Here is a 16970-nt window from a genome sequence, read left to right as displayed (position 1 = left end):
TTATAATAAATATCGTATAACCAATTTATGTAGATTAAATTAATTGTGTACAGTATTTTCATTTAATGAATATAGTTTTCATTAGACAAAATAAATAGTTTTAAATAAATATAAATTTAGGCTGTAATTATCTGTAATTTTTAGTTTTAACTTAAAAAATTGTGTTTTTTTTAATGTAAACAAAAAGGATGTAAAGTTAAAGAAAGAAGGTTGATGATATAATGTCTCCAATATTTAGAATTAATATTTGTTTAATCCAGCTAATATAGTTCATGATTGAAAGCTAAATTTTATGCCTTTAAATTTTAATTTTATCGTTAAACTTTATATTTAAATTACAAGTTAAACTAAGTAATACAATTATAATTGATGAATAGTTTTATTAAAAAAGTTAATCACATTGTTAATGAACTTCTATATTATAAATATATAAAAATAAAATCGCATAGTTGTTATCTAGTTGTTATAAGGGATAGAAGAGTAATATAAAAGTAAGTATTTGATTATAAGATCATACTGTAAATAGTTTATTAAAAAAATTGAAAAAAAATAATTACAATTTTGTAATTAATTATATTGTTATTTATTATATTTAGAAACACAATGAAAAATTAAATTTATTATTATATCACATAATTAATTAAATATACATTATCAAAATTGAGATAATTGATTATTATTTTTCTTGAAAGATTATTTTTTGAATAGTTTTAGAAATCAGCTAAAAAAAATGAACGTAAAATAGATAAAATAATGATATGCAATTTTAAGATATAATCTCCTAAAATGTAGTTAGTTACTTATGATATACGTAGTTAATCATCTCCTCAGAAAATAAATATTTACATTTTAAACATATTCGACTAAAAAAGAAATAAGATAATTAGATCTAATGGTGGATTGAGATAGAAAAAGTTAATGTTCTGTGATTCTAAAATTATCAACTATTAAAATATGTATTAAAAAGATAAAATTTTGTAAATAAATGTCAAGTGAGAGTATTCATTCATAAGTAAGATAAGATTTCACATTAAGATAAGATTTTAAGAGTGTAATCTTATATTTTTTTTAAAATCTAAAAAATTTTCATAAAAGAAAATGCAATTACAATCTTAACATATTTATTAATATCTTGAATTATACTATAAATAAATAATAAGTGTGAGTATAAAATTAGATTGAAGAAATCTATTAAATCTTATTATCTTTTATCTTCTGTAACTTATGTTTGATTGGACTATAAAAGTAGTGTACTGAGAATGATTGTTGTAGTTTTGTTGTTCTTGAAGAAAAGAGAAAGAGAGATTGGAAGAGAAAGAGAGATGGAAAGAGAAAGCAACAACAACATGACTCTTCCTTGCACTTCTGTGATGACAAGATCAGTGTGGTCTTACAACCTTGAATCGGAGTTCGAGTTGATTCGTTCTGTCATTGCCTTACACCCTTTCATCTCAATGGATACAGAGTTTCCTGGCGTCGTCTTTCAGTCGCATCCAGCATTTCGACAACCACAAAATAACTACGCTGTAATGAAAGCTAACGTGGACAGTATGCACCTCATTCAAGTGGGTCTCACCCTTTCAGACTGCCACGGCAACCTTCCAACCTTTGGAACCTCCAATCGCTTCATTTGGGAATTCAATTTCTGTGAGTTTGATGTGACACAACATCCTCATGCTCCTCACTCCATCGCCCTCCTCCGACGTCAAGGCATGAATTTTGAAAAGAATCGAAAGTTTGGAGTGAGCATTGTGCGATTTGCTGAGTTGATGATGTTCTCAGGACTCCTCTGCAACAATAATATTCAGTGGATTGCTTTTCATAGTACCTATGATTTTGGGTACATGGTGAAGATATTGAGCCAACGCTTTTTTTATATGCAACCATTTCTACCTACAAACTTGTGTGACTTTCTTCAACTGGTTAAATACTTCTTTGGATACAGAGTATACGACGTTAAACACCTCATCAGATTTTGTCCAAACCTTCACGGCGGTTTAGACAAAGTTTCTGACTCTCTAGGTTTGGATAATAGTGGCAGAAGAAGTCATCATGCAGGCTCTGATAGCTTAGTCACTCTCCATGTTTTTAATAAAATTAAAACTCTCTATTTTCATACAAAGTTTGACTTGTCAAAACATGCAGGCGTTCTCTATGGTTTAGAGATGCCTTAATTTTCCCTTTTTACCATCTTTCTACTTCTCTTATCTTCTCTTTTCAGTACAATGTAATTTCTAAATTCTACAATAAAGTATATCACTTCATTTTATTCTACCTTTCTCTCTTCTTTTTTTCACCCTTATGTTTCTTCTTTCATAATACTAATAGTTGCAAATTAGGTGGCTTCGTCATTATACTATTCTTTTGTTTATTATTTATTTTATTTTATTTTCATTTTATATAATAATTAACAAAATCAAACAATTTAAGATTGAATAAATAGATGTATGATTCCATAAATTTATTAGGATTTATATTAAAAAATTAATTTCAATAAAACAAATAATATAACAAAAACAATATTGTAATGCTTAACATTTTCTTTTGAATAGAGTAATATTTATGTTGGGATGGAATAAATCAATATAATGAAAACTTATTTATTTTACATTTTTAAATAAATGTTATCTAATAATAAGTAGATGGGACAATAAGATTCGTGTTAGTCTGATTTACAGTTATAATTAAAAATAAAACAAACAACTCACCTGGTATAATTTAATAGTTTGATTTTGGTCTGTCAATTTTTTTTAATTATATATATATATTAAATCATATTTAATTATGAATAATTTTAAATTTCTAATTGATAATTAATATATTTAATCAAATAAATTAAAGTATTTATATGTTAAATTATTTTATTATAATTTTTTTTTAAATAATACTAAATAAAAAATATTTATTTAATTATTTCTATTTTTCTTAAAAAAATATTGATATTTTATGGAAAAGAAAGTTTTGAAAGAAGAGAAAGGAAGAGAAGTCAGAGAAAAGAAAAAGTAACTAAAATTGCAAAATTGTAAAGGAGAAGCAATATATAAAAAAAAGAGTTGAAAAATTAGTTACGCTCGCGGTAGGAATGTTCGCCCAACGACTTCGAATGACACTCTTGGTTCCATCATCTGGTTAGAGTTGGTTTCTGCAATTTCTCATCCCTTTTCTATTCCCTAGATCGTGAGCTCTTTCTCTTTCATCACTTTTTTTCTCTCTTTCTCTGGATTTCCTCCCAATGTCATCTCCTACATTAAGGTTTTCTTCTTCTTTTTTACTTCATTGCATGGGAGCTGTTTGTTGGAATTAAATTATAGAATTATGGTGAAATTTGTTGACTAACTCTTTGAACATTTTATTGAATCAGTTATTTTTTCACCATGCGTGTTTCAGGATCTAAAGGTCTACTTTAGTCACGCCATTTTGGTTGTTGTGAAAGCGTAACAAAGATGAATAGAACTGGGAAATTCAAATCTTCGAGTTCTGAATTGGACCTTGATCGGCCCAACATTGAGGATTACCTACCCTCTGGATCCAGTGTTCAACATGAACGGCAAGGGAAGCTCCGCCTGTATGTGTCTCCGCTGTTTTTTTTTTCATTTTCATGTCTTGCTTTTACTGTTGTTTAGATACTCCAAGATAAGGGGCAATGAAAATGGAGTAGTTTTCTGTTTGCATGATGATTATGTTCTGAATTAAATTGTCATTTCAGGTGTGATTTGATCGATATTTCACCTAGTTTGTCTGAGGCAGCAGGTGCCATTGTAGATGTGAGGTTTTGACCTTGTCTTCATATGCTGTTGTTCTGCCTTTAGGTTTTGGTATGTCAATTATTATCTTTTGGAAAATTGCTGATGATGGAATAGTTATGGAGAGAATTTAACGGCAAACATGATGTGTTCAACATTTTCTAAAACTAAATCTTGACCTGCTGCAGTGCAATAGACCGTCTCCCAATGTTGTCAAAATTGAGATCCTACCAAGAATCAGGAAGGGGATGGATGATCGTAAGTTGCAGGATCATAATATGTATAATAAGTTTCTAGCTACAACATAAAATATACTGTGAATAGATACATATGCATAGAAAATAACTTAGATAACAAAAATGACATCTAAATCACAATATTTAACTATAGTTCAGAACTCTTAACATATAGCCAGCCCATAATATATCATAACATTATTCCTGGGCCTTACTTTTCGATCGTATTTTCTATATATCCTGGTAAGCTAGCTCTTACAAACTATCTAACCATCAATTTAGTTACATCCTAACTCTTTCTCTCAGTTCTCTTTTCATAGACCTTATATATCGGGGTCCCATACCCTATCAATTGTACCCCCAGCGCTAAGTGACACATTGTCCCCAAGATGGAATTGAGAGGAAAGGTGAGGTTAATCTTCAAGTGTCATGTTAGCATACCTTTCATTTGGCGAGGTGAGGTTAATCTCCAAGGTGTCTTGCTGCTGATTGACTTCCTTAACTTTAGAAGGAATTGTAGTTTGCTTTCAACAATAAAGGACGATGGTCTTGCCCATACAAAGATCGGAAATGAGACATCTTAGTAACTAGTATTGAACCAAAATTCTGCCCGAGATAGGTAATCCCCATAGTTAGTTAGTAGAAATAAATAGAGTTTGTTGTGGGGGCTGAAATAATTGGAGAAAAAAAGACATGTTGCTTGTAAATAGGAAAAGGGATTGGGAAGGAGATTTTTATCTTGTGATTTGAGAGGGAAGTCAAATTGTTGTGGGAGAGTCTAGGCCTCCTCTCTAGTGGTTAAGGAGGAAGAAAAAATCAGCCCTTTCGAAAAGATCAACAACCAATTGGTAAGTACCCCAAACACTTGAGGAATCCACCCTCAAAACGCTAGCTACTAAGAAAGAAGACTCAAGCGCTTAAATGCATCCACCCGAGGATTCCTTATTACATAATGTAGGACTTAGACACCCATAAACTTAAGTTCCTATTTCTTAGAGCTCCGTCCTTAGAGTTGTAGTTGGAAATTGTTGAGAAAATTACTAGTTGACAGGGAAGATCGTTTCATTTTAAACATCTTTATCTTTTAAAAGGCTAAACAAACGGGCCCCACGCGGGTTCAGCTACATGCACATGGACTTACTTATAATCAGATTATCTTCCATTTTATCTACTTAACTCGAGGTTGTCATGTGATCTTCTCACGCTCCACCAAATTAATCATGCTAGGTGCTACTGCGTCTTTCTATGGTAGTACACTGTATATTTGTAACTAAATTATCTATTCATCCACATCAACTTTCCTTCGAGTTCGATGAGCACTTCACAAGTTATGCCTGATGCATTTCTTGATTTCATTCACAGGATTATTGCAGAGCACTATTTTAGAGAGTGTAGGGTGTATCTGGTTCAATAGTACAGAGGCGAAGGATGAGAAATTGTGGCAAGGAAGTAAGTATAATTGAAAATGTTGGGAGAGTATATCTAAAATCTTATTCTTAAGCGATTTTTCATATTTCAGATTGAGGGAACTTGTCCAGGGAGCTAACAATAACCCTCTTCTTATATTTCCTGAAGGAACTTGTGTAAATAATCATTATACTGTCATGTTTAAGAAGGTATAGGATTTGCAATTGCAAAATGCCGAGTTTTACACTTTTACTTATACAACAGGCTTTCCTTTTCCTCTTTAATTTTGTCTCCATCCACTTTTATTCTAATTCTTGTAGTCTGAAAGGTATAAATATAATTGAAGCCTCTTCTAATTTTAATGATGTTTAGGGTGCATTTGAACTTGGCAGTTTGCCCAGTTGCAATCAAGTACAATAAAATTTTGGTAGATGCTTTTTGGAATAGTCGACAGTAAGAAGTTGCTTTTTACATGATAATTATTTCTGTTTCTATTCATTCATGTCTTCTTGTATTGCTGGATAAGAGTTTCTGTATCTTTTTCACTTTCAGACAATCCTTCACCACTCATCTCTTGCAATTAATGACATCATGGGCTGTAGTTTGTGATGTTTGGTACTTGGAGCCACACAACTTGAAGCCAGGAGAGACATCCATTGAATTTGCAGAGAGGTAAAAGACCTTTGTTCCATATTGTATGAACCACTATGTTTAGCTGCAAGGAATTAAAACAGTATATATCATTCCAATGGTATAGGGTGAGAGACATAATCTCACATCGTGCTGGGCTTAAAAAGGCTCCTTGGGATGGATATCTGAAGTATTCTCGCCCTTGTCCAAAACACAGAGAAAGCAAGTAAGTTAAATTTCTCATTTCTCAAGTCTTTGTCGCTAAGGTTTTATGATTAGAACTATGTATGTCTGTTAATTTTGTTTGAAGTCCAACAGTCAATAGTAGAGCTTTATAATTAGCTAGCAATGATGCATGTGAGAATCAAAGAGGGAGAGAGAAGATTTTCTCAAGAAGTTTGATTACGTTAAAATAGACTAAAGTGTAACACATTATTCTCTATGGAAAAAGGCTGGTTACCTTTAAAGATTAAAAGGAGGGTACTGGGAATGGGAGCATAATTTATCTAATATTTGAGAAGTGAAAACTAAGTGACATTTGTGTAATAATGAAACGTGAAGTCTTTCCATAAATGACTCGCACCCTTGTCTACCCATGAATGTTGATATAGGAATGAATGTGGAAGAAGTAAATGAGTGTGAGGAGATTTATATAGAAAGTGAGAGAAGAAAATTGTGGACCTTTAAATTAAAAATAATCTATGCTTCCTATTCGTTGTCACGAAGGAAGACAAATTCATAGTATAAGTTAGCGTCGACTTAACTGACACTGAATTAAATAAATGTAGCAAATGAGGTAAATGAAGTAATTGAATGTTGATATAGGAATGAATTTGGATGAAGTAAATGAGTGTGAGGAGATTTATATAGAAAGTGAGAGAAGAAAATTGTGGACCTTTAAATTAAAAATAATCTATGTTTCCTATATGTTTTCTATTCATTGTCACGAAGACACACAGATTCATAGTATAAGTTAGCGTCGACTTAGCCGACACCAAATTAAATAAATATAAATATATAACTAATGTTTGGTTTTTAGACAATTAAAATGTATAATAAATAAGTACTCTATAGTATTTTCATAAGTAAATTAAATTTTACTTTAATTGTTTTAAAATCAATAAAATATTAAAATTTAATTCAGAAAAATAAATAAAAGATTATAAATTGAAAGGATTAAACATAAGAAAAATTAACTAAAATAATTATAGTGTGGAATGATAAAGAGAATATCTGTTTAACCATTTGTTTTTGTTATATTATTTTTTTTATTGAAATTAATTTTTTAATAAAAATCCTAATAAATTTATGGAATCATAGGTCTATTTCACTAATGTTAAATTGTTTGATTTTGTTAATTATTATATAAAATGTAAACAAAATAAAAAAAATGAAACAAAAAAGAAGAAACATAAGGGTGGAAAAAAAACAAAAGAGATAGGTAGGATGAAATGCAGTGATATATATTAATTTAGAATCTGGTAATTGTATTGTATTGAAAGGAGAAGAGAAGAGAACAAAAATAGAAAGATGGTAAAAAAGGAAAATCAAGGGATCTTTGTGCCATATAGGACACCTGCATGCTTTGGTAAGTGAAACTGTGTATGAAAATAGAGAGTTTTAATTTTATTAAAAACATGGAGAATGACTAAGATATCAAAACCTATATAATTGCTTTTTCTAGCACTATTATCCAAACCTAGGGATTCATAAACTCGGTTTAAACAAACATGAAGGTTGGGACAGGAGTTGATAAGATGTTTAACAATTGTATACTTTGTATCTAAAGAAGAATTTAACAAGTTGAAGAAAGTCACACAAGTTGGGAGGTAGAAATGGTTACATAATGAAAAAAGGGTTGGCTCAATATCTTCACCATGTACTATCATAGATACTATGAAAAGCATTCCATTGAAAATTATTGATGCAGAGGAGTCCTGAGAGTATCATCAGCTCCGCGAATCACACAATGTTCAATCCAAACTTTTGATTCTTATCAAAATTCATGCCTTGACGTCGATCGGAGGAGGGCGATGGAGTGAGGAGCATGAGGATGATGTGTCACATCGAACTCACAGAAGTTGAATTCCCAAATAAAATGGTTGGAGGTTCCAAAGGTTGGAAGGTTGTCGTGGTCGTCTGAAAGAGTGAGGCTCACTTGGATGAGGTGCGTATAGTTCACATTAGCTTTCATCACTACGTAGTTATTTTGTGATGTTCGGAATGCTGGATGTGACTGAAACACGGAACTCCGTGTCCATAGAGATGAAAGGGTAAAAGGAAATTACGAAATAAATCAACTCGAACTTCGATTCAAGGTTGTAAGAAGACACTGTTCTCATCCAACTATTCAAGGTTTCAGTCGCATCCAACATTTTGACAACCACAAAATAACTACGCATTGCTGAAAGCTAACTTGGACTGTATGCACCTCATCCAAGTGCGCCTCACCATTTCAGACGAACTCGATAACCTTCTAACGTTTGGAACTTCCAACTGCTTCATTTGCGAATTCAACTTCTGTGAGTTCGATGTGACACGCCATCCTCATGCTCCCCACTCCATTGTCCTCCTAGCGTCAAGGCATGGATTTTGATAAGAATCGAAAGTTTGGAGTGTGCGATTTGTTGAGTTGATGATGCTCTTCTGACTCCTCTGCAACAATAATATTCAGTGGATTATTTTTCATAAAGCCTATCATTTTGGGTACATTGTGATTATATTGAGTCAACTTTTTTTATACGCAACCATTTTTATCTCTCAGCTTGTGTGACTTTCTTCAACTTGTTAAATTCTTCGTAAGTATACGGCATTAAACATCTTATCATATTTTTTTCCAACCTTCATGGCAGTTTAGACAAAGTTTCTGAGGTCTGGATAATAGTGTCAGAAAAAGTCATCATGTTATAATAGCTTAGTCACTCTCCATGTTTTAAATAAAATTAAAACTCTATTTTCATACACAATTTGACTTGCAAAAACATGCAGGTGTTCTCTATTGTTTAGAGATGCTTGATTTTCCTTTTTTTACTATCTTTCTACTTCTCTTCTCTTTTTAGTACAATACAATTTCCACAATCTCTTTTTTCCACCCTTATATATGTTTCTTCTTTATTAATAGATTTATGTTGTCATGGAATAAATCAAGAAATGTATTCGCTTTTGGAAACTCATTGCAGGAGTGGCTAAGTAATTCAAATCAGTGTTGGTTTTGTCCCTCTCTTCTAAATACACTCAACCAATGAAATTTTAATTGATTGCTTTTGGGTACATGACCATTTAATGTATCGTCTTTTACTTCTTTTTCTCAATTAAATTTTAATTTTTTTATTAATTTGAAAACAGTTATAGTATAATTTCATTTTAATTTAGTTATAGTATAATTTAGTTATGAAATACTATAGTATACTTATTTACTATTCATTTTAATCACTTAGTTATATATAAAAAATTGTAATACTTTAATTAAATTAAGTGAGACTCTATGATATGAATTATACGATCTGAATTATACGATCAGTCGTAAAAGATTAAACACACATCTTCTCACTTTCACTTAAATTTGTAATTTTTTTAATACTTAATCATTGATTTAGTATTGAAAAATATAAAATATGAATTAAGATTATACTTTAAAATCAATAATCAAGTTACAAATGTGTGTATAAATAAGATAATTACTTATAATGTATTTTTTATTTTGTTATGAACAATTACATTTTTATAAATGATTATTTTTTTAGTGAACAAAAAAGTGTGATAAATATAAGGGGCGCATTAACCTTGTACAAACAGACATTGCTTATAAGCATAATTATTAGTATGATCCATTGATTAATCCCTAAAACCTTAACTCTGTAACTTCACTATAGGTTATATATTATGCAACGTCAGCATAGTGAAGATGACAAGACTCCATTAATAAGTATTCTACACCACTCCTATTAGTAGCGATATTTTTGGATCATACCAGCATTCTTCATTTATAATTTATTAATTTATTTCAAAATTGTTTTTAATGAATTATTTACAGTATTATCTTGATAAAGAATACAGACTTTTGATATTACTCTTGCATCGCCTATAACAACTAGGCGATTTTATTTTTATATATTTATAATATAGAAATTCATTAACAATGTTATTAACTTTTTTTTATAAAATCATTCATCAATTATAATTGTATTACATAGTTTAACTTGTAATTTAAATATAATGTTTAACGATAAAATTAAAATTTAAAGGCATAAAATTTACCTTTCAATCAACAACTATATATTAGCTGGATTAAACAAATATTAATTCTCAATATTGGAGACATTATCACTTTTTTCAATTAATAACTTACTTAAATTATATACTTCATTTTCATATATTTTTTTTCATTTTATAATTTTGAATGGTTGTAATATAATTCATTTTCTACTATATCACAATTTCATACAAATTATCAAAATGAAAATATATTATTCCACTACAATGTTTTTTTTTCTTTTTTCGTTTTTTACAACTGAGTTACTTGAGTCCCTCAAGATTAGTGGGAGATTAAAACGGTCTACATGTCCAAAGTTAGAAAACGATGACATGGTGACATGTTGATCAAAGTTAGGACAAATGTTGTCTGACCTATTTGGATTACAAGGAGACACAGGTTGAACTTTTGAACTATTGGGATACCCAAAAGTTCAAAGAAAAATAAACTCAAAATAAAATGAATAAGGTTTCAGCTCGTGGTGGAGCATTGAGCTCCATAGGTCGAAAATCACATTCAAATATTACAGTGACCTAGTATGTACTTGTCACTTTCTTACATGTAATTCATTTTACTTCTACAACATATACTATTTCTAATTGTACAACATTATTAGGAGCGTAAAAATGGTCGCCCCCTAAAACCCGATGAACTCTTTATGGCCACTCACACAAACAAGAAGGATGATTGGGTTGATACTCGTGCTCGTGAAACTTAGGTAAGTTATTGTTTTAAGTTTTTAAATTTTTTTAAATTTTTAATTTAATTTCCTAACATTTCCATTTCCTAATAATGTGTAGGAAAATTACTATGAGCGCTTGAGAACCCTTTAAGCAAATAGTTCTCAGGACTCAACCTTTGATGTCCACCAAGTATATTCAACAACCAAACTTCATGCTTGGAAGGAAGCTGCTAGAAGGAAGAGTAAAGGTCGAATTTATGGCACGATAGACATGGCTAGTAACTTCCGCCAATGATTTTTTTTCCTCACTCAACCCTCCTCCTCTGGTTCTAGCGCTTCTCACTTTGATCAGTTGGTTGAAAATCAACAACTTCGTGCAGAAATTAACATGTATAGTCAAAAGTATACATACTTGGAGGACGAATGTTTTTTAGCGTGAGGTTGACGGACATTGATGTTTTTTATTTAAAATTTTATTTAATTTTTCATCGACCTTATTTTATAATTTATTTAATTTAGTGTTGAATAGATCGATGTTAAATAAGATCTATTTTTAATATTAATTTAAATTGCATCGATTTGATTGACGCTAATGAAAGCAATTTAAAAATAAAGTTTTTTGTAAAATGCCTCATCTTTAAATAAATAAAATATAAACGAATAAAATTGTGGATGAGAAAATTTATCATTTTTAAATTTAGGCCTTTAAATTAAAAATAATTCATGGTTTATATTCGTTGTCATGAAGGCGCATAGATTAATATAGTCGACACTAATTTAAATATATATAAATACAAATCGGACATATTGTGAGACTTTATATTTTGGAAAAAAAGATAAATACATTAAACAGACTTTATTAACACCAACTAAACCGATGCTAAATGAAATATTTATTTAATTAAAAATATAAATAATCTTACTGGATATCATTTAATTGTTGAATATGTATCCGAATTTATCAATATTTATGTCTAGAAATATAGGATATTGGTTTATGTTGTTAGTTTCCAATTATATTTACATCTTTTTCATTTAATTTATTGAGTGTTATTCAAGAACAAATTGATATCAAAGTCTTTATCTTTGAGTTCACCACTCGTTTTTGATAATGATGAATATAAGTTACGGACTGCATGGATGATCAACCATCTTGAAGCATTGAATTATTGGGGGTTAGTAAGAAAATTATGATGTTTCTGAGTTGTTTCAAAATTCAATTGTGACTCAAAGGAAGTATCATAAAGAGAGGAAGAAAAAAAAGCAAAGACAAAAAATAGTCTTTCTATGTCAAAAGTTATTTTTACATGAACTATGAATTTCAAGTATATTAAAGAGATATGAAATTATCTTTAAATTTATCAATTTCAAGAAGGAATACTCTGACAATAAAGAATAAAGACATGCAAGTGCATAAAGGAGACATAAATAATTAAAAGTTTTGTTGTTTAACTTCTGAGTATAATTGTTAAGAAACTCTTTTCAAATGAAATAATGTTGTTCAAAAAAATTATGGTTACTATACTTGAAAAATACGAGTAAAAAATCATATTTGGTGAAATGAGAATTGGTAAATGTCTTACGTGCTAAAGAGCAAAGAAGAATGATGAGTTGAAACTATATAAGGTGTTTTTCATGTAAAAACACAAGATTCTAAAGGTGGAAAATACAAGATGAACAATAAATAGAAGACCAAAAAGAAAGAAGGTTCCAAAAATAAATAATGGTGAGAACTTTTTTTCTTGTGCATATTACAAAAGGATAAATCAATGTTGTGAGATTTCTAAGTGTAAAAGTAAAGTGATTTGGATGTGTAAAGCGAATTTACAAATCTAAATCTAAATAAAAAAAGATAAAAGTGATTGTAAAAGTGTTTATGGAAGAACAAGAAGAAGAGCAACTCTTTGTTATAAGTGATAAGTGATAGAAGAGTAATATAAAAAATAACTATTGATTATGAAGATAATAAATACTGTAAATAATTTATTAAAAAAATTGAAAAATAAATAAATTATCATTTTGTAATTAATTATTTTGTTATTTATTATATTTAGAAACACAATCTAAAAAATTAAATTTATTATTATATCCTATAATTAATTAAATATACATTATTGAATAGTTTTAGAAATCAACTAAAAAAATGGTTACTTATTATTTACATATATAATCATATCCTAAAAAGAAAAAAAAATATTTAGATATTAAATATATCCCGCTAAAAAATAAATAAGATAATTAGATTTCATTGCGGGTTGAGATAGAAAAGATAAATTATCTGTGATTCTAAAAATATTAACTCTGTATTAAAAAAATAAAATTTTGTAAATAAATGTCAAGTGAGAATAGTGGATAAAGTAAGATAAGATTTCAGAGTTTAATCTTATATTTTTTTAAAATTTAAGAAACTCTAATAAAGGAAAATGCAATTTCAATCTTGATATATTTAATTAATATCTTGAATCATACCATAAATAAATAATAAGTGTGATTATAAGATTGGATTAAAGAAATCAATATCTTATTATCTTTTGTAAGTTATGTCTGATTGGACTATAAAAGTAGTGTAGTGAGAATGATTGATGTAGTTGTTTTGTTGTTCTTGAAGGAAAGAGAAAGAGAGATTGGAAGAGAAAGAGAAATGAAAAGAGAAAGCAACAACAACATGACTCTCTCTTACGGTTATGTGATGACAAGATCAGTGTGGTCTTACAACCTTGAATCGGACTTCGAGTTGATTCGTTAAGTCATTGCCTTATATCCTTTCATCTCAATGGATACAGAGTTCCCTAGCGTCGTCTTTCAGTCGCATCCAGCATTCCGACAACCACAAAATAACTACGCAGTGATGAAAGCTAACGTGGACAGTATGCACCTCATTCAAGTGGGCCTCACCTTTTCGGATCACCACGGAAACCTTCCAACCTTTGGAACCTCCAACCGCTTCATTTGGGAATTCAACTTCTGTGAGTTCGATGTGACACAACATCCTCATGCTCCTCACTCCATCGCCCTCCTCCGACGTCAAGACATAGATTTTGACAAGAATCGAAGGTTCGGAGTGAACATTGTGCGATTTGCTGAGTTGATGATGTTATCAGGACTCCTCTGCAACAATAATATTCAGTGGATTGTTTTTCATAGTGCCTATGATTTGGGGTACATGGTCAAGATATTGAGTCAACGTTTTTTTTTATATGCAACCATTTCTACCTCCCAACTTGTGTGACTTTCTTCAACTTGTTAAATTATTCTTTGAATACAAAGTATACGACGTTAAGCATCTCATCAGATTTTGTCCCAACCTTCATGGCGGTTTTGACAAGGTTTATGAGTCCCTCGGTTTGGATAATAGTTGCAGAAGAAGTCATCATGCTGGTTCCGATAGCTTAGTCACTCTCAATGTTTTCAATAAAATTAAAACTCTATATTTTCATACAGAGTTTGACTTACCCAAACATGCAGGTGTTCTGTATAGCTTAGAGTTCACCACTCGTTTTTGATAATGATGAATATAAGTTACGGACTGCATGGATGATCAACCATCTTGAAGCATTGAATTATTGGGGGTTAGTAAGAAAATTATGATGTTTCTGAGTTGTTTCAAAATTCAATTGTGACTCAAATGAAGTATCATAAAGAGAGGAAGAAAAAAAAGCAAAGACAAAAAGTTGTCTTTCTATGTAAAAAGTTATTTTTACATGAACTATGAATTTCAAGTCTATCAAAGAGATATGAAATTATCTTTAAATATCTTTAAAAGTAAGTTGGTTGTGTTATTTTTATTATAAATATTACATTATAAATTTATAATAATTATAATTTTATTCAATTAATATATTACGTGAATTTACAATATCATTATGAATTTTACTATATATTTCTATTCACACATATTCTAAAAGTAAACACGATAGTTTAGATTATGATAATTTTATAATTTTATAACAATAGATTCTTCCTTAAATAGAAGACCAAACAAAAATTAAAGTTCATAAATCTATTTGAGATTACCTATATTTATAAGAAATAAAAAAATTTATTTATTAAACTATAAAAATAAATTATATATATATATATATATATATATTAAAGGGTAAATTATTATATGGTAACAAGTATTTCTAAAAGAAGAAGTTATTTAATTATTTATTTTATTAAATAAAGAAATAAATTATTTTTAATTAAGAGATGAATAATCTAAATATTATACATTTTTTCTTTTGAAAAAAAATACAATTATTATAATAATTATTGAAATAAAAATATATGGTCAAAAAATTCAAACTATTTATACGAAGAGTGCATTGGGTACAACAACTATTTCAAGCATTACAGTGAAAATGCAAATGAAGAATATGAAGAATGCTGGTAATTAATGAGTATATGATCCAAAATATCACTAGTAATAGGAGTAGGGTGTAAGTGGTGTAGGGTAGTGATTAATGGAGTCTAAATGATAAAAGGTTTTGTCATCTTCTCTATACCCATGTTGCATAATATATAACCTATAGTGAAGTTACAGATAACCTATGGAGGCAAAAAGATGTTTTTTTTTTATGTTAAAAATGATTTTTATAAGAATTATCAACTTCAAATTTATCAATTTCAAGAATGAATACTCTGACAATAAATAATAAATACATGCAAGTGAAAAAGGAGACATAAATAATTAAAAGTTTAACTTCTGAGTATAATCAATAAAGTTCAACTTCTTAAGAAACTCTTTTCCAATGAAATAATGTTGTTCAAAAAATTATGGTCACTATACTAGAAAAATATGAGTAAAAAATTATAACTTTTAAGTGAAAGACTTGTCAACTCTCAATTTGTGAGAATTGGTAAATATCTTATATGCTAAAGATCAAAGAAGAATGATGAGTCGAAACTATATAAGGTGTTTTTCATGTAAAAACACAAGATTCTAAAGGTGGAAAAAACAAGAAGAATAGAAGAAAAAACAAAAGAAGATTCCAAATAAATAATGGTGAAAACTTTTTTTCTTATCCATATTACAAAAAGATAAATCAATGTTGGTGGAGGCTAGAGAATTCAAGTGTAAAAATTACAGTGTAAAGCAAATTTATAAATCTAAATCAAAAAGAAATAAAAGTGATTATGGAAGAGCAAGAAAAATAGCAACTCTTTGTTATAACTCATAAGTGATAGAAGAGTAATATAAAAAAATAACTATTGATTATCAAGATAATAAATACTGTAAATAATTTATTTAAAAAATTGAAAAATAAATAAATTATAATTTTGTAATTAATTATTTTTGTTATTTATTATATTTAGAAACACAATCACAAAAATTAAATTTATTATTATATCCTATAATTAATTAAATATACATTATCAAAATTGAGATAATTGATTATTATTTTTCTTAATGGATTACTTTTTGAATAATTTTAGAAATCAACTAAAAAAATGGTTACTTAAGATTTACGTATATAATCATATCCTAAAAAAGAGAAAATAAATATTTAGATTTTAAATATAAGATAAGATTTTGGAGTTTAATCTTATATTTTTTTAAAATCTAAGAAACTATAATAAAGGAAAATGCAATTGATATATTTAATTGATATCTTGAATCATACCATAAATAAATAATAAGTGTGATTATAAGGTTAGATGGAAGAAATCAATTATATCTTATTATCTTTTGTAAGTTATGTCTGATTGGACTATAAAAGTAGTGTAGTGAGAATAATTGATGTAGTTGTTTTGTTGTTCTTGAAGGAAAGAGAAAGAGAAACTGGAAGAGAAAGATATATCGGAAAAGAAAGAGAGATGGAAAGAGAAAGCAACAACAACATGACTCTCCCTTACAGTTCTGTAATGACAAGATCAGTGTAGTCTTACAACCTTGAATCGGAGTTCGAGATGATTCATTCTGTCATTGCCTTATACCCTTTCATCTTAATGGATACAGAGTTCCCTGGCGCCGTCTTTTAGTCGCATTCAGCATTCCGACAACCACAAAATAACTACGCAGTGATGAAAGCTAACCT

At 29.0% G+C, this 16970-nt stretch overlaps 1 protein-coding gene and 2 pseudogenes across 2 annotated transcripts; all 3 read left to right on the top strand.

Moving 5' to 3' along the window:
• Window positions 1-1322: 1322 nt before the first annotated feature.
• LOC137809390 (putative CCR4-associated factor 1 homolog 11) lies at window positions 1323-2174 on the top strand. Its single transcript, XM_068610509.2, has one exon. The coding sequence runs from the start codon at window positions 1323-1325 to the stop codon at window positions 2172-2174; it is 852 nt and encodes a 283-aa protein (XP_068466610.2).
• A 951-nt stretch (window positions 2175-3125) lies between these two features.
• Window positions 3126-11491, top strand: LOC137811599 (glycerol-3-phosphate acyltransferase 9-like; annotated as a pseudogene). Its single transcript, XR_016518666.1, has 11 exons — window positions 3126-3252; window positions 3388-3565; window positions 3707-3815; window positions 3932-4001; window positions 5342-5428; window positions 5499-5595; window positions 5759-5839; window positions 5939-6058; window positions 6144-6242; window positions 10885-10986; window positions 11069-11491. The product of XR_016518666.1 is annotated as a glycerol-3-phosphate acyltransferase 9-like (transcript).
• A 2124-nt stretch (window positions 11492-13615) lies between these two features.
• Window positions 13616-14453, top strand: LOC137809389 (putative CCR4-associated factor 1 homolog 11 pseudogene; annotated as a pseudogene).
• The last annotated feature ends 2517 nt before the right edge of the window (window positions 14454-16970 follow it).

Source organism: Phaseolus vulgaris, chromosome 2 (genome assembly GCF_051622355.1).
Source record: "Phaseolus vulgaris cultivar YP4 chromosome 2, ASM5162235v1, whole genome shotgun sequence".
NCBI classification, from domain to species: domain Eukaryota; kingdom Viridiplantae; phylum Streptophyta; class Magnoliopsida; order Fabales; family Fabaceae; genus Phaseolus; species Phaseolus vulgaris.
Note: the sequence above shows the minus strand (reverse complement) of the source record. Positions and strands in the feature narration are given on the sequence as shown.